This window comes from Anabrus simplex, chromosome 9, assembly GCF_040414725.1.
Source record: "Anabrus simplex isolate iqAnaSimp1 chromosome 9, ASM4041472v1, whole genome shotgun sequence".
In the NCBI taxonomy this organism is placed as follows: domain Eukaryota; kingdom Metazoa; phylum Arthropoda; class Insecta; order Orthoptera; family Tettigoniidae; genus Anabrus; species Anabrus simplex.
This window is the reverse complement of record NC_090273.1, coordinates 72,079,997-72,102,338: the sequence shown is the minus strand read 5'-3', so window position 1 is coordinate 72,102,338 and position 22,342 is coordinate 72,079,997. Positions and strand designations below refer to the sequence as shown.

At 38.4% G+C, this 22,342-nt stretch overlaps 1 protein-coding gene across 2 annotated transcripts in view; it reads left to right on the top strand.

Annotated features, from left to right (window-relative positions):
- Window positions 1-22,342, top strand: part of Tnpo-SR (transportin 3) — a 239,055-nt gene that overhangs the window by 3,245 nt on the left and 213,468 nt on the right. The window contains exons 2-3 of one of the 2 annotated variants that reach the window (XM_067153791.2): window positions 67-270; window positions 3,891-4,115. In XM_067153791.2, coding sequence (XP_067009892.2) covers window positions 67-270; window positions 3,891-4,115 — 429 coding nt within the window. The remainder of the gene's footprint in view (window positions 1-66; window positions 271-3,890; window positions 4,116-22,342) is intronic. The other variant, XM_067153792.2, reaches the window with a different exon arrangement.

Sequence of the window (22,342 nt, the reverse complement as noted above, 5' to 3'; positions counted from 1 at the left end):
ATGTTTACCGACCGCATGCTAGGCATGGTTCCAATAGACTCACTTGTTTGAATATCACTGTTTCAGGTTTATTCATGGAAAGTGGCGGACGAAATGCTTCAACAGAAAAGAGACTTAGAGTCATGTTATTTTGCTGCTCAGACCATGCGTACCAAGATCCAGTTGTCTTTCCACGAGCTTCCAACTGAAGCGCACAATTCCCTGCGTGATTCTCTTATGGAACATTTAGGCCAAGTGAATGATTCTACAAACACTGTTATAGTAACACAAGTAAGGTTACAAATGTTGCGATTGAGTGACATTTAATGGCATTATTATGCATCTGTTGTGGAAAGTTAGTCTTCATAAGAATTTCTTCGAAGGATAGTCCTGTGAAGAGCATCGCATTGGAGCTCTGCTTCTGAATGTTACTGGTTGCTTTGTTGTTTCTCTTCATTGTATGCATAGTTGCTGCATGAGTATGAGATTGGTAGATGTATTTGCGCTCATTTTACGATGTGTCAACCTTTGGATATGACATTAAATGTGCTACAAATTGATCTTTTTGTAGTACTATTGCTTCATTTGTAATTTGCTTAAAAGTCATGATAGTGGTGAAAATCTACACCTGTGAGGGTTAACTGCAGAAACTTCATTTCCTCATTAATCCAAATTACTAGTAGTAGTTTTCTATTTTGTTTTGAAACCATCACTATGATTTGAATTTGGAAGGAAGTGTGTGACATGTAAGAGAGTTCACAATTAAGTATTTATTTATTTTCCACCTAGTCGATACAATGATTGCTTAAGGCAATTTTTAATGGTCAAAAGTGGTACATGTTTCGTATATTATCAACATCTTCAGCCACATAACACTGTTTAGATGAAAAAATATAAAATTGACAAAGTAATGCTTTAGAGGAAGTGTCCTTAAAATTAACATAAGTTATTTGAGTTATTTGTTTGTTTTAATCTTGTCAAGTTATTTGTTTGTTTTAATCTTGTCAATCTTATATTAATTTTAAGGACACTTCCTCTAAAGCATTACTTTGTCAATTTTATATATTTTTCATCTAAGTGTTATGTGGCTGAAGATGTTGATAATATACGAAACATGTACCACTTTTGAGCATTAAAAATTGCCTTAAGCAATCATTGTATCGACTAGGTGGAAAATAAATAAATACTTAATTGTGAATCTATTGTAGTGCGATACGGACCATGAAGCTGATTTTATGTAATGTAAGAGAGTAGTTAAAATCGTACTCTTCACCCCGAAAGTATCCTTCCTTTTTTACAGCTGCCTGTACTTTCCCTTTAATTGCCTCTTGTACTAACACTTCTGCTTCAAACATTCTCTCTTCCCGTCGTCTTTATTTGCCTCTTCTTTCAAATTTTTGTACTTAACTGTTTCATCTCTTATTTTCTTGTCCTTCCATTTAACCATCAATTCCAACATCTCACACATTCTACTGTGTATAGTCACTTCTCCTAAAAGTTTTATTTTGCAGTCTGTTGTTATTGTAATTTTTTTATAGTTGCTCATTTCTAACCCATATCTCCCTCCGTGGATCTAGATCCCAAAATTGCTAGTTCATACTCGGCAGAGATAGTCAGTGTTTTTAAAGGTGGAAAATGGTCCATTTAGCACATGATGCCTTATGATGTTGACATATAAAAGATCTTTGGTGACACATTTGGTGTTCACTGAACAGAATTAATTGCAACTCGATCATAGATCGCCCAGCTGAAGTCTGTTTCTCTGCCATTTTTTAGAGTAAAATGGACTGTCAAAATTTATGTACAAGCAGTCTAAATAGCGTCAAATAAAAATGCTCACACGTGATAGCTGAGGCCATATAATAATAATAATAATAATAATAATAATAATAATAATAATAATATTCCTCAACTTTCAAGATTTTTTTGCCCTTCTTAAACCACCGACCTCCTCCTCTTGTTTAGCCCTTCTGTTATATTTTTGAAACTTTATCAGTACCCATTTTTTTTTTTTTTTTTTTTTTTTTTTTAATGCTTCCTGTCAGTCATACAGTACCTGATCAGAAGTATCCAAACACCTCTAGGCATTCATAAACTAGGCCTGGATGTCGCTATGACCGCTGTTACTGCTATAGATGGCAGTCGGGGCATGATGTTCAATACTACGAGATGCCTCCAAAATGGGCAAAACAAAGGAGCATACCAACTTTGAACATGGAATGGTTATTGGTTACCACATCAGTAAGCAGTCAGTCAAAGCCATTATAGCCCTTCTCAGGTTTTCTAAGTGGATTGTTGGCGAATTGATAGTGAAGTGAAAACAAAACAAAAAAACTGTGGCAGGTGTTCCATGTGTACTGACTGACTGACTGACTGACAGAGATTGTTGAATGTTGAAGATACTATGGAAAAATTTACACTACATTGTGTGATACCTATTGAATTCTGCATTGCCAATAATTGTGCAAATAACTTACCACCATGACTGTGTGCTAGGAAATTCAGGGTATGGAATTCCAAGTTCAAGTTCCCATCTATAGATCACACATTTCTCTGGTGAATGCTAAGCTCCATGTTCAGTGTGTAGAGAGCACAACTAATCCGTGAACAACGGAAGACACGTGGTTTGGAATGATGAATAATGCTGTACCATGTAGCAGTGAGAGGGTTTGGTTTGGCAAATTCAATGCTAACAATGCTTGACAGTGCTCGCTGTAAAATTTGGCAGGGTGGGGTGACAATATAAGGGTGTTTTTCATAGAAGGGACTCTATCACTTCTTAACACTACAGAGTACGTTAAAGGCAGGATATTTTGACTAGTTATGTGTTGTCTATGGTAAAATACCAGTGTGGAGGTGGTCGTTGTTTGTGTCTGCATGGTGGTGCTGCATCTCATAAAGTGGAGTCTTTGAGAGGGGTTTATGGATAATAAGGTTCCCAAAATGGACTGGCCAGCCTAGAGCCCCAACCTCAATATTATCAAACGCCTCTGAGGTGATTTAGAATGGCGACCAGTCCAGACCCCAACAACCCACATCAGTAATTATGCTTGCTACAATGCTGCTGAAAGACTGGCTTGACATTCCATGAAAGATGTTTCGACACTATGTAGACTGTCTCTCCCGCAGAGTTTGAGCTGTAATAAAGGACGCCATATTAATGTCCTTTACTGGAATATTTAGAAGACAATTTCAAGTAGGTGTCCATATATTTTTGATGAGATAGTGTTATCATCATACTGTACAGTTCCAGTTTCTCGGATACTGCTGGCAAGCTTTTACCACTGTCCAGTGTCCTTCCCTGATCTGCAAGGTCCATCTTTACGATATCCATCCAGTAGAATTTTTGGTTTTCCCAGCATCCATTTTCCTGTCAAATGCCTCTCCAAGTTAACATTAGCTGTCCTTGTTGGCCCCATCCTCATTACATGCCTGAACTACCTCAGTCTGGATATGCTGATCTGATCTGACAATGATGTCTCAGTTGCACTTCCATTCTAACTATTGTCGTTCCTTAAATTGTATAATTTTTTTTTTTTTGAATTAGGATCTCAGGAACTTCATCTCAGATGCCTGTAACCTTGATGCACGAGGGTGCATGTTTTGATGCTGTAGGTTAAGATCGGTGTGTTGTATTGATTGAACATCACCCGTTTTAATTTTGTTGGTATTTTGGGGTCCCACAGGAGTGTTCTTACTTGCTGATAAAAGTGAGAGCTCTTCTGCACTCTATTCGCCACCTCCTTTGTGGCTAGTTTGTCTTGAGAAATTACACTGCTGAAGTATGTAAAGAGACAGTGTATGAACCTTTAAATGAGTTCTGAATACACCATTTCTAATTAAGAAACATTGATGATCCTTTTCTCTATTTTCATGCACTTTTGGTTTCAGCGATGCACTTTTGGTTTCAGCTTTGTCTAGCGCTTGCAGACCTCGCCTTGCAGATGCCATTGTGGCAGAAGCCTGTGGTAGATCTTATCACTAGATTTGGTACATCAAGTGTTTGGCCCCTCCTAGAGATTCTCACAGTCCTTCCTGAAGAAGTTAACTCGAGATCGCTAAGACTTGGTGCTAACAGAAGACATGAAATCATGCAGGATCTAAACTCTTCAGCATCAGCTGTTACTGAATTCTTAGTAAGTGATTTTGGTTTTGGTTCTTATTAGTTAATTTTAATTATAGCCACTCATTGTGAAAACTCATTTGATAGTAAATTACGTATTAGTAATTATGTCAAGTTGTTTACAAAAACTATTTGAACTGTCGCCCACCACATTCAATATAGGCAGCACATTGGTATTCAGTGTCTAACTTTGTTGTATGCACAAACGACTATCACTTCATTGACTGTCGGTTCTGAATTGTTTATGAAAAATTAAAAAAATTAATTGCCCATTATGTAATTTGTGATATTCCTAGGCTTGCCTTGACACGGGGTTTTGTCCCAGATTATACGTTCCTATTCCGCAGTTATTGTATTTCGACCCATCTATGGGCTAAAGTTTCTGCGCTTCCTTTTGAATCACCCTATATAATATGTGTAGATTTATTTGTTTTCTTAGTAACCTTCTTCCTCATCTATTGCATAATTTTTTTCCAGAACTTCTGTGACATTCAGTAGCCAGATATGCTATGCTGTACTGGACCTCCCATGACCAAACATCGCTCCACCAGTACTTACACTCACCTCTCTCAGCACTGTACTACATTTTCTTCCTTGTACCAGTTGGCACCAGTAAGACCATCTTCCACATATTGATCTTGTCTCTTCATCTCATCCTAGTCTTCTGCAGCCTTATGTGTTAACTTCATCCCAGCAAAACAGTTAACATTTCTGGAACATTGGTTGGGAAGTGGAAGTTCAACAAACCGACGTCACTAATTCAGCGACCAACGGGTATGTCACCCGCAGAGCTAAACTTAACTAATCCAACCTGACCTACCTCTATGAACAAAATAATGAATTTCCATTTCAGATGAAGAATATTCAGGAGAAAAAGGCATTCTGTTGCAAACATTCAGAGAATTGGGTTCAACAGATTTTTTAAGATGTGTTCACTTAAATGGCATTGGTGAGCACCAAAAGTGCTGGTTTTAGTTGCAATGCTTATTAAAGTGGGTCACATCCAGTGTTTTATCAATAATAATCAGTTCTCAGGAAAAAAAATTTTCTAAGCTAATTTCAACATGCTGATATGGGTTATGGTTATCTTTAATAATTCCCAGTGGCTGCCTGGCCGAAGTATTAAAGGCGAGCTCAGTTCACCCGGAAGGACGTGGGTTCGTTTCCCTGCCAGGAAGTTGAAAAAGTTAAGAAACGAGATTTCCCCTTCCGGAGGTGTATATGGCCCTGAGGTTCACTCAGCCTACACCAAAAGTGAGTACCAGGTTAATTCCTGGGGGCAAAGGTAGCCGGGCATAGAATTAACCACTCTACCCCATGAAGTGCCGAGGTTACAGATAGTGGAATCCTTTACCTTCCACCCCTCCAAGGGCCTTCATAGCCTGTATGGAAATTACTTTGCTTTGCTTTAATAATTTTCCCAGTTGGAGTTAAAGAGCTCATAGGCCTAAATTAGAACAGTTCCGTGGTTGATATCCAAATCGGTTCATGAGAAATGGTCATATATTTTACAGTCCAGTGTACATAAGAAAGAACATCATGGATATACTGCTAGAGTAAAACAGCTGAACTGTACTGTCAAATTGAACTGACTGGCTTACAAGCTGGTCCACAATGAGTACATATTTTTAATGTGCATAGTATTTCAGTTAATGAATAATTATTACTCAGAGCTAACTGAATATGCAAAAACACAAAATTGTTACCAGTCAAGTGGATTCTCTCTTAACCTACTTTAAAAACGTTAGTGGACAAATAATGTACAGCATTTAATCATGGTTAAATATGAGAAGCACTCACTATCGATAGGCAAGCTCAATATCCAATCATGTTTCCAGATTGACAATTCCTTGCTGTTTAAATCATGCATGACTTGAAACAATCTAAAACACAGTTTACTCTCGATCATTTATTCTTTTCGGCATGCATAGGCGTTCTGAATACTCTCAGAGCATTGTGTGCCTCATTACTCGGAAAGTGAAAATTTTTAAGCAGTGCGACTAATAACCCTTGGAGTTTCCAAACTTTGAACCATTTAGTCTTTAAAAAAGGTAGTTTTTGTTTTTACAATTTGCTTTACGTCACACTGACACAGATAGGTCTTATGGCGACAATGGGAGAGGAAAGAGCTAGGAACGAGAAGGAAGTGGCCATGACCTTATTTAAGGTACAGCCCCAGCATTTGCTTGATGTAAAAATGGGAAACCACTGAAAACCATCTTCAAAGCTGGGGCTCGAAACCACTATCTTCCGGTTGCAAGCTCACAGCTGCGTGCCCCTGACTGCATGGACAACTCGCCACGTAAGGTGCGTTTTATCTGTGTATTATTTTTTTTAATGCAATTTATTCGGGGCGTCGACCTAGAGAGATCTTTTCCCCCTACTTTGCACCATATGTTACGTACCTGCGTGTATTTGGAAATTGTGGATGTGGGGAAAGGAACATTAATAAGGATGACACAAACCCCCAGTCCCCAGGCCAGGGATATTAATCATTTACAATTGAAAACCCCTGACCAGACCGGGAATTAAACCTGGGGCCGCTGGCTGACAGGCGGACGCGTTGACCCCTACACCGCGGGGCCAGACTTATCTGTGTATGCAGTCAGAGGAAGAAATCTCTTATAGAGATGGCAAATTTTAGGCCATCTTTACTAACCATAGCTCCTCTGACTGCGTACTCAAATAAAACACACATATATCACAACTATAACAACTTCTACTTAACAGAGAAGAATTTGTAAAAAGATCCCTGAATAATAATAATAATAATAATAATAATAATAATAATAATCGTATGGCCTCAGCTACCGTGTGCAAACATTTCAATTTGACACCATCTGGCTGTCTGCTCGTCAATTTCGACGTTCCGTTTTACTCTAGGCCCACTAGATGGCAGACCGAGTAAACCGAAACTCTCTTGGGCGTCTATGGCTGAGATTTAATGAAGTTTGTCAGGTAAACACCAAATGTGTCACCAGAGATCTTGTACATGCCAACATCGTACGACATGGAGTGTCGAATGGACTTTTTTTCGCCCTTTAAAAATCCGACTACCTCAGCCAGGTTTGAACCCGCTATCTTGGGATCCGGAGGCTGACACTACCACTGATCCACAGAGGCAGCTATCCCTGAAGAGGAGGAACTAAAAAGATTTCAATCTTCACAGGCAGTAGTCACAGTGTTAATAACTATACAGCTGACATGTAGAAACATTGAAACTGCTAAGTGACCATGTGATACTGGCAGTACACACCTGAAAGCTAATAACCAAACGAGCAGCCATTTTAGTCACTCCTATCAAATGTATCATATTCTTTCATACAAATAAAGGATTATAACGTGTAATTGCTCTGCCTAGAATGTTGAAGCTTCTAGGTGAGAACCAACTTCAGGACCTTTCGAAGTAGCACAGTAGAAGTCCGCTATAGCGAGTACGGCATATAACGAGAACCCTGTTAAAACGTCGGATTTTTTCTGTCCCTTCAAAATTCCTATATTAAACTATGTATTATCCTTCAGTTATAGCGAGAGCCTCAACATTGACACATCCGTTATTACGAGCGATTAAGCATGCATGATTTTTTTTTTTTGGGTACAGATATTTATGCACCCAGCCATTATATTGCATGCATTTGATAATCTTCTGTATCGTTTCCTCGCTATGTCCACTAGCAAGCTCTCTCGTCGGCATTCGAAGGCGATGTCGGAGACGATTAGTAATACCCATCGACTGCTGTTCCGTAAAGAAAAGTGAAAATGAAAGAGGAGAACATGTAATAAGTATGTAATAAGTGCGTAAATAACGTGTCCAACAGCAGTTGTTAACTTGTTAGAAATAAAGGCTGAAGTAAACGATTGCTTAATTTTAATGCTAAATACTGCAGTTAAATAAGAATGGGGTACACCTCAAGATATGGCAGAGTGCATCATTGATTTCAGAGGTTAGTTTATATTTTCTCGTGTCGGGTTAAATTTTGGAAAGGCTGTTATCATGTGAATTTATAGCGAGAAGGTTATCACTATTCTACCGGTGCTTGACACATGTTTTCATGGTACATACGCGGTTAAGTTAGGTTAGCTGATGCTGTTTGAATAAGAGAGCTGAAGTGTTTGCCACATAATGTGACTTTTGGTATCGTTTTCTGTTGCAAGCTCTCGCGTCGACATTTGAAGGCGATGTTAGAGTTGATTAGTAATACCTGTCAACTGCCGTTCCATAAACAAAATCAGAAATGAAAGGGGACAACATGTTTTCGTAATAAATATGTAAATAATGTGATCAGTAGCAGTTGTTAATTCATTAGAAATAAAGGCTGAATAAACAATTGCTTAATTTTAATACTCTACCCTGAAATTAAGTAAGAATGCGATACACCTCAAGATATAGCAGAGCGCATCACTGATTTCAGAGGTTAGATTGTATTTTCTCGCGTCTTGTTAAATTTCAGTAAGGCTATTCCCATGTAAATATTTAGCGAGAAGATTATCACTTTTGTGCTGGCGCTTGATATATGTTTTCAGGTACATACGCGGTTAAGTTAGGTTAGATTACGCTGTTTGAATAAGTAAGCTGAAGCGTTTGCCACAAAAAGCGACCTTTGGTATTGTTTTCTTGCCATGTGCACTTGCGAGCTCTCTCATCAACATTCGAAGGCGATTATAAAAATTGTAATTGAAAACAATAAGTTAAACCACCTCTCCAGTACTTATCAATCCTTATATTTAGGATACAATCATTACAACTAGTGTTATAAGTTGGGACATGATTCGCTCGTTAATTCAAAGTCATTAGGACGCAAAAATTGGACTTCGAATGGCGTGATTTCGAATTAACCGCCGCTAACTTAAAGTTCAGAAATGCCAACCCCTACTCCATCACAAAATATTCTAAGATCCTCTATAGCGTGCAATCACCTTGATTCATACTTAAACCTTTCAAATGCCGTGGGGGAAAAAAAATTGCTAAATGTATCCAACAAGGAGCATTTATTGAAATAATTCTCTTGGATAACTCCATACACTGTCAAACGTAACCTCACACCCGGGAAAAATAAAACACGATTCAATGACAAGGAGTACGGTAATCTACTGTTTATGCACGATGTAATTTAAGCAAATAGGTTATAACATACTTGATTTAAGTGCAGTAAAGTATAAAGCACTTGCACAGGGGAGCCAACAAGGCTGTCCAAATTGGAAACACATTACACCAACAAAACAAACTTTAAAAACCCAGACATATATTTAAAACAAATATCAAGAATAATAGATAACTTTGTACAGTACCTGAATAGTTCACACATGTTTAATGATCCATTAGGGCGTTTTTTTGTTACACATTAGGCTTATTGCCTTTTAAAGAAAGAATTTGAGAGGTTGCTTCATCTTTTTTTTTTTTTTTTTTTTTCACTAGCTATGAACTGCCACGTATGGGTCATAGCCTTAATTGTAGCGTCGTCAGCATCACTTGCACTTATCACTGAATCCAACATGGCAAGAGCGGCAAGTACATCATTCTTTGACGGAATAGTTGCTGCCTGTGCCGTATCTTCGTCATGTTCAACATCAGCTGTAGCTGCATCTCCCTCTGGTGTCGCGTGATCACAGCTGATCATTATGGCGGGATCCCGCACTTCTGAAGTAGTCTCCGCATGGTCTATGGCGATGTATTCGTAGAAAGTCATACCGACATCGGACATTTGCCGTAACTCCTCCCATTCACCATCATTGTCATCTTCTTCTCCTCCTCCTACTTCATTTAATGAACCAAAACCACACTTGACGAAGCAGTTCTTGATAAGTCGATGAAGGAACAGAGTCCCAGGTAACTGTCACACTCCGCATTGCATCAGTTACATTCCATTTACTTATTTTTCCTCCCATAATATTTCTAGCAACTTCCCGAAGAAAGTAACGCACCAGTCGTTTTCTGTAGGCACGTTTCACAGATGAAATTATGCCTTGGTCTAGGGGCTGTAAGTAGCTCGTAGTGTTGGCCGGCAGAAGAAGAAGCCGCGCATGTTTTAAAATTAAATTATGTTTGTGTGCAGCACACTGATCCAACAACAGAAGTATTTTCCTGTCCTGGCATGCCATTTTGCGCTCAACGCATACCAGCCACTCCTCAAAAATTTTGCCTGTCATCCAGGTATTTTTGGACGACTTATATTTGCACGGAAAGTGCCTGACGCCCTTAAAACATTGCGGCTTCTCGAACTTGCCTATGACGAGGGGAGGAAGTCTCTCGCTTCCGTCCGCATTGCAACACAGAAGGACTGTGACCCTATCCTTGTAATATTTCCCGCGATGGCACTTCTCTCCCTTAAAACCGTAAGTCCGTTTGGGCTCGGCATTAAAAAACAATGCAGTCTCATCGGCATTGAAGATACTGTTCGGTGCATACGAATTGATTATGTGAGCCACGTTTTCTCGCCAACTGTCTGCATCACTAGTGTTCACTGATTCGGCTTCTCCGCACACTGCCTGCCACGTGATATTGTGCCGTTCCTTAAAATGCTGAATCCACCCGTTCGAACCCTGAAACTCAAGACCCATCTTCAGAGCCATTTCATTCGCCTTCCCCTTAATAATTTCGCCATCTACAGGGATATTGTTTGCCCGAACATACCGAAACCACTCAATCAATTGTACTTCCAAATCAGAGTGTTTAGCTTCTCGAAAGCACATTTGCTTTGCTGTATTTACACCCTGCATTTCCTGAGCTTCTATGCTCTCACGATTTTTTAAAAACATTGGAAGTGTGGACACAGGAATTCCAAAGTCTTTAGCTATTTCAGTTTTCGTTTTTTTTGTCCTTTGTCGACCGCCCTTATAATTTTCACTTTCTCGCTGAGTGTCTTTGAAGAATACTGACTCGTAGCCATCGCAACACAAAAAAGGAACACACATGCCCCAAACTAAAATATCGTAACAATAAACTAAAACACAGTATTAATAAAATATAACAACTTCGAAGTTTATAACCGCACACTAAAACTTTAAGTAAAATGAGTAACTAGAAGAATACAAAAGAACTATGATTTCACTAGAACTTGGCAACTCTGAAGCACGCTGTAGACACACCAAACTGAAAGTGAAAGTGCGGAAAGATACTTGTTCCAGAAGACGCGTTCTATCGTAATGCGGAGAATTTTAAATTCAAATTACGCCGTAAAGGATTATTTTTAACAAATTGAAGGACAATTTCGAATGAAAGGTCTGAATTTCAATACTGGGACCGACGTTGTTCTTCGAATTACGAATTATCCGTATTTCGAATTAAACAATTTAAATAACATGCAAAACAGTACCTCGTGTTTCGGGGAATGGGAGATTCTTCGAATTATGCAGCATTTTGAATTATCAAGGTTCTACTGTAGTTCTCTAAGATCTAATGTTCACATTAGTGAAGATCAATAACCATAAAACTAGTGTGTAAGCTTCTAACAGTTTCAAATATTAAGATAATAAAGTAAAAACACTGCATCTGTATTGACGGAGGTTAAAATATATGTCAAATTATATGAGCTGATAATAAAGTAAATAAAATCAAATTAGATTCCACATTGCTATCAGTCAGTCACGAAAAATGTTTTACAATACTTCTAAAAATTGTTTTTATTTTTTGTTGAATGAAGTATAAGGTAAATTAGAATAGGCACTAATTAAATCTCATTCTGTTGCATAGAAATGAGAGTCAGGTACAAAAAATCACTTAATATTTGGTTCACTAATGGGGTAGTTCACATCACAGAATTGAATCACGCCTGAAACTGCATAAGTACATAAAGGCAAATGTCCAGATTTCATTTAATAATAGGTTAAAGCCAAAAACAGGTGTCCTCGAGTTTCTGCTGGGAGCTCAACAAAGTCTTAGATGGAGAATGAAACGCAATGAGCACGTATTGAAGTCTGAGTATATAAAAGAGAAAAGATGTACGTCAGTTTCTAGAAAATTAGAGTACCCAATAAAGTGAGAGACTGAGACCGCTACCCCTTATGTTGGTAGAGAGGTGACTAGTCACCTTAGCCGCTCGAGGAGGTCTGGTAATAATTTGCCCGCTGCTACGTGTATTGTAGGGGTGTGCCTGCATGGGCGTGAGCAAGTTGGGAGGGGAGGGGTAGGCGCAACCTTGAAAACGCTAGAAGTTGGCGGCAAAGTTATGGCATAAAAGGCGGAAGCTGCTGTTATGACCAGGGGATTATTCAAGAGTTTATAATTGAACATTCTCATGATTATTATGATTTATATAAAAATTAGTAAGTAACTTGGGGATTTGTTCAATTATCGGGCTGCTGTTCTCAGAAACATCATTCAAATTACGGTATTATTGTTATTAAAGTGTTGATCCAAAAAAGTGTAAGTATTTTCAAATTTATAACATGTAATTCGAAGGCGATGTCAGAGTCGATTAGTTATACCCGTCAACTGCTGTTCCAGAAAGAAAGGAGAGAACATGTTTTTGTAACAGGTATAGTTTTCTCGCCATGTACACTTGTGAGCTCTCTCATCGATATTCTAAAGCAATGTCGGAGTCAATTAGTAATACCTGTTGATTGCTGTTCTCTAAAAGGAAATTCAAAATGCAAAAGGGTAACATATTTTCATAATAAATGCGTAAATGACTTGGCCGATAGCAGTTGTTAACTCGTTAGAAATAAAGGCTGAAGCAAATGTTATATACAGTACTGAAATTAAGTAAGAATGTGATTTACCTCAGTATATGACAGAATACATCACTGATTTTAGAGGATAGTTCATATTTTCTTGCATCTAGTTAAATTTCGGAATATTCTCATGTAAATTCGTAACAAGGTAGTTATAATTTCTCTCTGTGCGGTTGAAATGTTTTCATGATGCTGATATGGTTAGGTTAGGTGACTCTTTGAAGGAGAAAACTGAAACGTTTGCCACAGAGGCCTCTGAAGTAATACTAACATTTTTTCAGATTGAAATTAAACCTACACTTTCACGTAGTATTGGATTTCGAAAAATAACAAACGAGTAAGCCATAGTGTGGATATCATCCGCGAAAACGCAAGTTTTGAACAAACTGATTGCCATTTCATACCAGTTTTAATGTGTATGGGTTTTCCCCCAACTTTTACGAAAAATAGGATATAACGAGAATCCGCTGTAACGGACTTCTACTGTACTTGATATATAGCAGATTGCTGGGAGATTCTGCTGTATCTGGATCACTTGTTTGTGGGATTGCTGGTGATTGGGCTGTATGCTAGTGGTTCCTTTAAATCCGTTCCCTGTTTGTTATGTAAGTGTTAGAGGAATCTCAGATAAATTTAGGAAGATATAAGGAACCACCCTATTACATCTACATAAGATACTTGCATAGCACAACAAAGAGGAGTTTCAAATGTGTCTGCCAAAACAGTGACAGTAATATTTAAACTTTAACAAAATTAGACGTACTGGTTAATACTGTCATATGTTTTGTAAATAATGATGCCTGGTAACATTTTTGCAATAATGTTATTGTAGTCTGCAGAAGATCTGGGAAAATTGTTGAATGGCAGGGACACAGTCTTGGAGAAGGAGTATAAGATGAAAATAAATCAATCCAAAACAAAAGTAAAGTTAAACGAAGTCAGGTGATACAGAAAAAATAGGTTAGGGTAGTAGAATAACCATTGATGGCAGAAGTAAGGAAGACATACAGTGCAGACTAGCACAAGCAAGGAAGGCCATTTTTTAAGATAAAGTTTCTCATTGATTAGGATTTAGAAAGATGTATTTGAAGACTTTTGTCTGGAGTGTGGCACTGTATGGAAGTGAAACATGGATGATAACTAGCTCAGAAAGGAAGAGAGTAGAAGCTTTTGAAATGTGGTGTTACAGGAGAATACTGAAGGTGAGATGGGTAGATCAAATCACGAATGAAGAGATACTGAATCGAATCAGTGAGAAAGGTTAGCACAGGATAGGGTAGCATGGAGAGCTAGATCAAATAGACTAATGACCCAAACAAAAACAGAATCTTCTTGTTGATGATTATAGTTCAAATCGGTTTGTGAGCAAGAGATTTTATGAAGTGGAATTATAAATTCTGTCATATTGATTCCCTACAAAACTGTAGGTTCCATGCGTTACAATAGGACAATTACCGTATATTCTCGCTCAATTAATACACTTTTTTTGACGAAAAATACAGGCAAAAACTTTGGATGCGTCAATTATTAAAGGAATTCAGATATTTAAAAATTATTTACAATTCATTTACATTTAAAAGATACATCAAGTATAGTATAAACACAATTGGTTCAGTTCATTTGTGGTTATCGTCATTTCGCGTATAATACCGGCGTGAGATTTTTTCTGAAAAGTCAAATAGGGGCCACGTGGGTTTGAAGTGCCGACACTGGAGAATATTCTTCCTGTTATGAGCTGACAATACGACCTGAAGTGAAATAAACATGAACTATTATTAGTAAAATTCATGTAAGTACATAATAATGACATACCGGCAAAGAAATATAAAAGAAGGCCCGGGCATCGAAGGAGGGGCCCTGCTAGATTACCCCCAAGCCGTTCGTAGCCAATCTTGTAAGAGTGACGTGTCCATCCGCTCTCTTTCTTGGATACGAAACTTGGATCCCTCGTGGAAATTTTACTTCAGGCATTGTTTTTCGTTTAAGAAAAACGTAAGGTGCAAGCTTTCTGCCTTCAGCTGTTACAGCAAGCATTGCAGCACATCGTTGTCTTTTGCTTCCAGTAGTGTGTACGATAACACTCGATATACCTTTCTTATAGATTGTTCGACTTTGTGGCATATGGAAACTGATTGGCATCTGATCTGGGGTTCCTATTTGGGAGATCAAATATTCCTTCACTTTACGCTTCTCAATCATAAAACGATGTTCAATTAGGTTTTTTTTTGGTTGAAATAATTTGGCATACTATTGTTCTTCGTCAAAGAGAAAGTCAATTTCTCTTCATAAAATTAATCATCGACCCGCGGCTAACCTTCAGCTCCGAGACACTGACTCCATGTGCGGCAGCAATTTCTCGTCCTTAAAAATATAGCATTTTGTGAGAAACAGCATTTCTAAGATTGCGTAACAAAATCATATATTTAAGCAAATCCTCTTCTTCTTGCCGAAACTTGCCGCTTTTTGGTCCGCAAACTGCTTTGCGAGACTTGGTCGCTTGAAGTGCCCTTCTACAAAACGGTAACTGCGGTAGTGCACGTTGCATTCGGACACTGAATACTTCAGGCCCTATGCCCGTATGTTTCGGCGTAACAGATCACCGCAAGTTTATATGATGCTGTATTACTTAAATTCTTGCTCACTGTGGACTAACAATTAATTTTGAGATCACAGAAAATGCATGTTCCGTACCCAAAAAAACTTAAATTATGTTTGTACCAGACTGGAACAGAGCGTCACTAGTAACTTCATTGAGGGTTAGAAACTTCATTTCGTATGGTCCGTATTGAACTGAGATTACATATATATTTAAGTAAAATTTACAATTCTACCTTTTCAATAAAACATACTTTTGCAGTGCAGTTTTACATTAATGGTACAGTTAAATATTCATTTAGTACCAGTTTTGACCCTGTTCGACGTCATCATCAGCCATAAACATAAATTGTACAATTCATTTGAAAGGTTAACTCGTTAACTTGATAATGTCATATTTGTCTGTTTTAATCTTAACCCTTAGCCCTCCTTTTCTTCTGAACACTCCTGCCTTTCCAGCTCCATTTAAGAATCTGCTTGCATAGGGATAACAGACAGCACAAACATATTGACAGCATATTTATAAAAATCAACTAAAGCAAACACAAAATAAATATAATACAAGTACAATACAGTATTCAGGTGCAATGTTCAGCATTTTCAAACCTGAAATTATCTCAGACAGTCACTTTTTGTCTGTAATAGTGCATTTTGTGAAACTTCCTAAAACACTCGCCAGGATGTAATCCAGGCTTTTTCTGCAAGTTTTGCTGAAAAACACAGTCTCGCATCATAATTTAGGATTACGCCTAAAAATGCTTTGAATTCAGGAAGAGTAACATCTATCCACGACCTCCTAATAGACTCACGTGTGAGGGGTGTAACCTTTTGAATGTTTACATTAGCATGCCGGTTAGTCTCGCGCACAATTTCCGGCAATAACTCGTCAGTCAAGAATAATAACTGGAAAAAGTGAAGTTCATTCAATCTTGCGGTGGTTTATAACCTGACGTTCCTGTGAATGGGCTTTTGAAGTCCAAGTCAGTGTCACGGTATTTTCTCCATCCATCAGAAGAGGTACTAGCATTTCAATTTAGCATAATTTTCTCATTATCGGGATTTTCATCACAGCTCATCAACACAATCTCGTTCCGCAATATCTTCCTCACCATTTAATTGAAAATCACTCTCACTATCGCTGAAATCAACGTCACTTTCACCTAAAAAAGTCTGGCTATGTCTTTCTCATGCTGGTCGAATGACGCCATGTTAGCAACATTTGTTTACAAACTCACATGGTCTTTAAAGAATACGCACAAAGTCTGATTCCAAAGACATTATAGCTATACATGGCTTCAAATTGTCGTCGAAGGATTGCAGTAGCTTGCTGTACCTGTAATTCATGCACACGTAACCTGACAAAGGAGTTATATAGGGAAGAAAATCATAGGATCTATGCGGGAAATTATCGTTGTCGGGCATGGCCCGCTGCGTGAGTGCTAAGGGTTTATGTTATGTTAAAATTGTATTGTTTTAGGAACTTGGTCGCTTGAAGTGCACTTCTACAAAATGGTAACCGCGTTAGCGCACGTTGCATTCGGATACTGAATACTTGCGGCCCTTTGCTCGTTTCATTAAAGGCTTACCCAAAACTTTGAAAATCTTTGGTCCAAATTGAAAATGTAGGGATAATACTGCCAACACGTGTACAGTGACAGTGGGATAGTTTAGTCAAAGGATGGCGTGCATCTTGGAGTAGTTGACATCTTTATTTCAAAACGCATCCAGAGCTGCGTGATGGATGTTCGAAGGCATCAGATATATGAACATTTCTTGTCACCACTTTGGACCCAAATATATTGGGATGCGTAAATTATGCTCGGGCATTAATTATGTGAGAAAATATGGTAAATATTGTAAAAAATTCTAGTGTGCCAAGGCTGAATGGCTTGAATAGAAGAGCACTGGCATTCTGAACCCAAGTTAGCAGGTTCGATCTTGCCCTATCTGCTGGTATTTGAAGGTGCAGAAATACACCAACCTCATGTCTGTAGATTTACAGGCACGTGAAATCTGAGAGACAAATAGATAAAGGAACATAAAATCAATAACATTATTATTATTATTATTATTATTATTATTATTATTATTATTATTATTATTATTATTATTATTATTAAATTCTAGTGTGCTTTACTCTTTAAAACATTCTTCACCGGGCGAGTTGGCCATGCGGTTAGGGGCGCGCAGCTGTGAGCTTGCATCTGGGAGATAGTGGGTTCGAACCCCACTGTCGGGAGCCCTGAAGATGGTTTTCTGTGGTTTCCCATTTTCACACCTGGCAAATGCTGGGGCTGTACCTTAATTAAGGCCACGGCCGCTTCCTTCCCACTCCTAGACCTTTCCTGTCCCATCATCGGCATAAGACCTATCTGTGTTGGTGCGACGTAAAGCAACTTTAAAAAAGCATTTTTCACCTTCATCATTGATATTCCACGCCAGCACGCTGGGTGTGAGACGAATTTCCTCCTGTGGTCTGTTCTGTTATTGTTGAAAGCAGTCCCTCTTTTTCCTCTTCTGCCGACTTACAATGCCTAACAGAGTCGAGGGCTTTCCTGCTAAGGTGAACACCCGTAATCTTTAGTAGTCACCTACTTCATCTGCAAGACAGCAAATTAAGTACTAGAATGCCTCAAACGCTAACTGTATTCTTTTGAAGGTCTCCTCTTCCACAGCTATTGCTAGAGACTTGACCATAATCCTGACAAGGGGCCGTTACAAAGTATTGATTAGATGAATGAAACTTAAACAGTGTTCATTAATTACAGTGTTAACCAAGAACTGTTGTGAATCATTGGAATGGACATTATCTTATGTTAAAGGCTCACCCAAAGCTTTGAAAATCTTTGGTCTAAATTTAAAATGTAGAGATAATAGCACAATCCTGTACAGTAAAACAGTGAGAAATCTTGGGGTGACTATGACTGAAACTCTAAATTGGGCAGAACATATCAAAAATGTGTAACTTAAGCTTAATTTAGGAAATAGTATAAGTAGTATAATTAGTAATAGGCAACCTTAATATTATTTGTTGTATTGTGGTTAAGTGTAATAGAGGGCCGTGTGCCCTAACTTCGCCAGATGAAAGAAGCCATAATAAATAAATAAATAAATAAATAAATAAATAAATAAATAAATAAATAATACTGCCAACACGGAACAACATAAACATTGTGTGAATAAAACTAGTAGAACTCGTAAAAGAAATTCGATGTTGTCATGCAGATCTGTTTACTGGTAACCTGTTCAGATGTACAGTGACAGTGGGATAGTTTAGTCTAAGGATGGCGTGCACCATCTTGGAGTAAATTATTCTGGAAGTAGCGTTTACTAAAAAGTCCAAACTACAGAAGTAAATTACTACGGGAGTTATTTACTCTGGAAGTAACGTCTAAGAGTTGAAGTACAATGTACTCTTTTAGTTACTACATAGAAGTAGCGTTCATTACTTGCGGAGTGTAGTTGTGTTTGCATGTCTTCTTTAAAGAAATCTAAATAGATAAGGTTATGTGTGATAGGAAACGGGGGAAAAACTTAAATGCTTGTTAGTAGAAATAATTAAGATCTATGCAAAGGTTATAGAGTGTAAGAAACACGACATAGAGATGCTGAATAAGAAAAGAAATTCATGGAAAGCCGTGACAGAAGAACTCAAGGCTTTGAGTGACGGAAAACGCAGTGAAGAGCAAGTTAAAATTCTGTGAAAGGACTTAAAAGCGATTGCCTACATCCACAACAAAATTGTTTCCTCTTTTCACACCAGGCAAATGCAGGTCTGTACCTTAATTAAGGCCATGGCCGCTTCCTTCCCACTCCTAGGTCTTTCCTACTCTGTCGTTGCCATGAGACCTATCTGTGTCAATGCGATGTTAAGTAAATTTTTAAAAAAACCTTCAGATTTCTGAAAAGTTCACCGTTGTCACCGAGAGGGCCAAAAATGGGAATATGCTTGCAGTCGATTGCACCCACGATGTGTGGGAACCTTACAACGTGAAGAATTTCCTTTTATTTTCCTAACAGTCATCATTATTTGCAGGCTTATCTCCCTCTTTACCTCACTAGTGCGTTAACCACGCGATGAAAGATACGGCCAGCAGTCGAATGGTAAATGTTAATTAGATCACTGGCAACTAACTGAAATGTTCAGGGACGAAACACTTGTAGGGCACACAGCAACTGTACTTTGAGAGATACAACAAAATTGAATAATAATAATAATGTTATTTACGTCCCATTAACTACTTTTTCGGTTTTCGGAGACGCCGGGGTGCTGGAATTTAGTCCCGCAGGAGTTCTTTTACGTGCCGGTAAATCTACCGACACGAGGCTGTCGTATTTGAGCACCTTCAAATACCACTGGACTGGGCCAGGATCGAACCTGCCAAGTTGGGGTCAGAAAGCCAGCTCCTCAACCGTCTGAGCCACTCAATCCGGCAATACAAAATTAAGACAGGAATTCAGCTGTAAGAGATCTCCAAGTAGATTTAGAAGGAAAGTAAAGGATTCCTTCCTAAGACCAAACGTTCCTTAAACTCTCTCCCTGTGCACATCATACGGCTCTCGCCTTCCACGCACTGTACGCACTATTATATTTCCTGTCGTTTTCTGCGTTGAGATCATCAGTATAGTATAAGTTATCCATAAACACGTTTGAAATATCTTCCTCTCCTATACGGCATGATATTATCATTAATCAACAAATCTAAACCTAGCTTACTCCATGCACGACTTGAGAGTAAATTCTAACCTATATTTGTTCGTTACTTCTTTAGTAATATACTACAAGGTGGTGCTCTTGAACATTTTACTCTTGTAGTAATTTAGTCCAGGAGTATCTGAAAGGACTAAAATACTTCGGAAGTAATTTACTCTCATATGGAAGTCGCCGAATGCTGACTTCAAGAATACTCTGCTACGGAAGTAGAACTTACTCTTAGTTGGTTGAACATTTGTTTTTTATATTGAACAAATATAATATGGAATTCTTTTATGAGTAATGACCAATGTTTTTAAAAAGTTTTCTTTATCATGTTTCAGTTATTTTTATCAGGTTTAATGGCTGAGGAAAATGTATAAGGAAGAAACATGTACCAAAAAGATGTGGGATTTGTAAATATTAATAGTAGTAATTAATGATAATAATAATAATAATAATAATAATAATAATAATAATAATAATAATAATAATAATAATAATAAATTAAAGATTAAAGTGTAATGGCTGAAGAAGATCTATAAATAAGAAAGAAATCTGTGCCAAACAAATTGTGATTTATAAACATTATTAGTAATAATGATGTTGAAAATTTTAAGAATCTGATTAGTATTGAATAAGGTGAAACCAGAATTATTTCATTTTGAGGTTATTGCTAGGTATCCAAAAACATTTGTGTTGGATTTCATTGAGAAATAACGACTCAGTAATTTCTTGCACTGGGCGAGTTGGCCATGCGGTTAGGGGCGTGCAGCTGTGAGCTTGCATCAGAGAGATAGTGGGTTCGAACCCCACTGTCAGCAGCCCTGAAGATTGTTTTCCATAGTTTCCCATTTTCACACCAGGCAAATGCTGGAACTGTACCTTAATTGAGGCCACGGCCGCTTCCTTCCCATTCCTAGCCTTTCCTATCCCATCGTCATCACAAGACCTATCTGTGTCGGTGCGACGTGAAGCAAATAGCGAAAACAAAAAAAAATCCTTGCAATGCATTTTATTCAGCAAAATAATCTCCTTCAGCTTCCGTTATATGTTCCCAATGAGGTCCAAGCTTATCAATCCCGTGTTTTAAAAGTTCTTGTCCCTAGAAGCAAAAAAATGGTCCTTTGGCCTGCATGACATCTCAGTTTCAGAACTGTTGCTCATGCAAGTTGTTATCCATAGCTAAAAACAGGTGATAGTCTGAAGGAGTGATGTACGGGAGTAAGGAGGATGAGGTAAAACCTTCCAACCAAGTGTGTTGATTACCTCCTTGATTGCTTTTGCCATATGAGGTCTAGCATTGTCTTAAAGGATCCCCCTTTCCTGTTAACTAGTGGCGGCTGCTTCTGACGCAGAGCAGGGCTGCAACCCTTTGCAGCTGGGACGAGTACATCTTGTTTGTAGTGGTTTCGCTACGCTTTAGGAATTCATAGTGCACAATACCAGTGCTGGTCCACCAAACACGGAGCAGTACCCCCGTTGATGAATTTTTTTTTTCTGGGGCAAAACCAGGGGATGACCAATGATGTTTTATTTTTTGGTTTCTGTACAACACCCATTTCTTGTCACATGTCAGTATCTGGTCCTGGAATGAGGCTTTCCTGTGGCATAACAACAATGGAGAGCAAATAGTGAGGAGTTTGGTTTCCTTCATGAAAATGTGAGGAACCCACTTAACTGAGCTTCCCAAGTCTTTAGGTTGTGCAGATGCAATTCGTTTCCTCTTAAACTGTAAACCCTTGTGCAACTTCCTTGCACTTTTGATGTGGATCACGTTCAGTCTTCTCCTTCAGCAGGGCTTTGTTCATAGTGGATAGATGTCCAACTTGAGGTTTGTCCTGGAGGTCTTCTTCTCCCGATGCGAATCGACTGAACCACTTTTGCGCTGTGCAGCTGTGCGCTCAGTCACTGATGCTTCTCCAAATATGGAGCATGTCTTTCGAGCAGCTTCTGCGGCAAAGCTGCCCAATTTGAACTCATAAAGTAAACATGGCCATAAAACATCCTTTGACTCTGACATGTTCACATCAGGACTGTAGTTGCTACAGAACTGCTTTCGACAGGACAGATATGCCTCACAACTCTGCACTGACTGATGGTTGACAGGAATGTCAAAATCTGACTTCATCCATATGGTTGCTGACATCTGCAGTTTGAATTTCACCTTTCGTCCCAGTGGCATGAACTTTTTTAGATACCTGGTATCTGATATTGGTGTCAGTACGGAACAGCGAATGTGAGATTTATCAACTGCAGTAGAAAAATATTTGAACACTAGC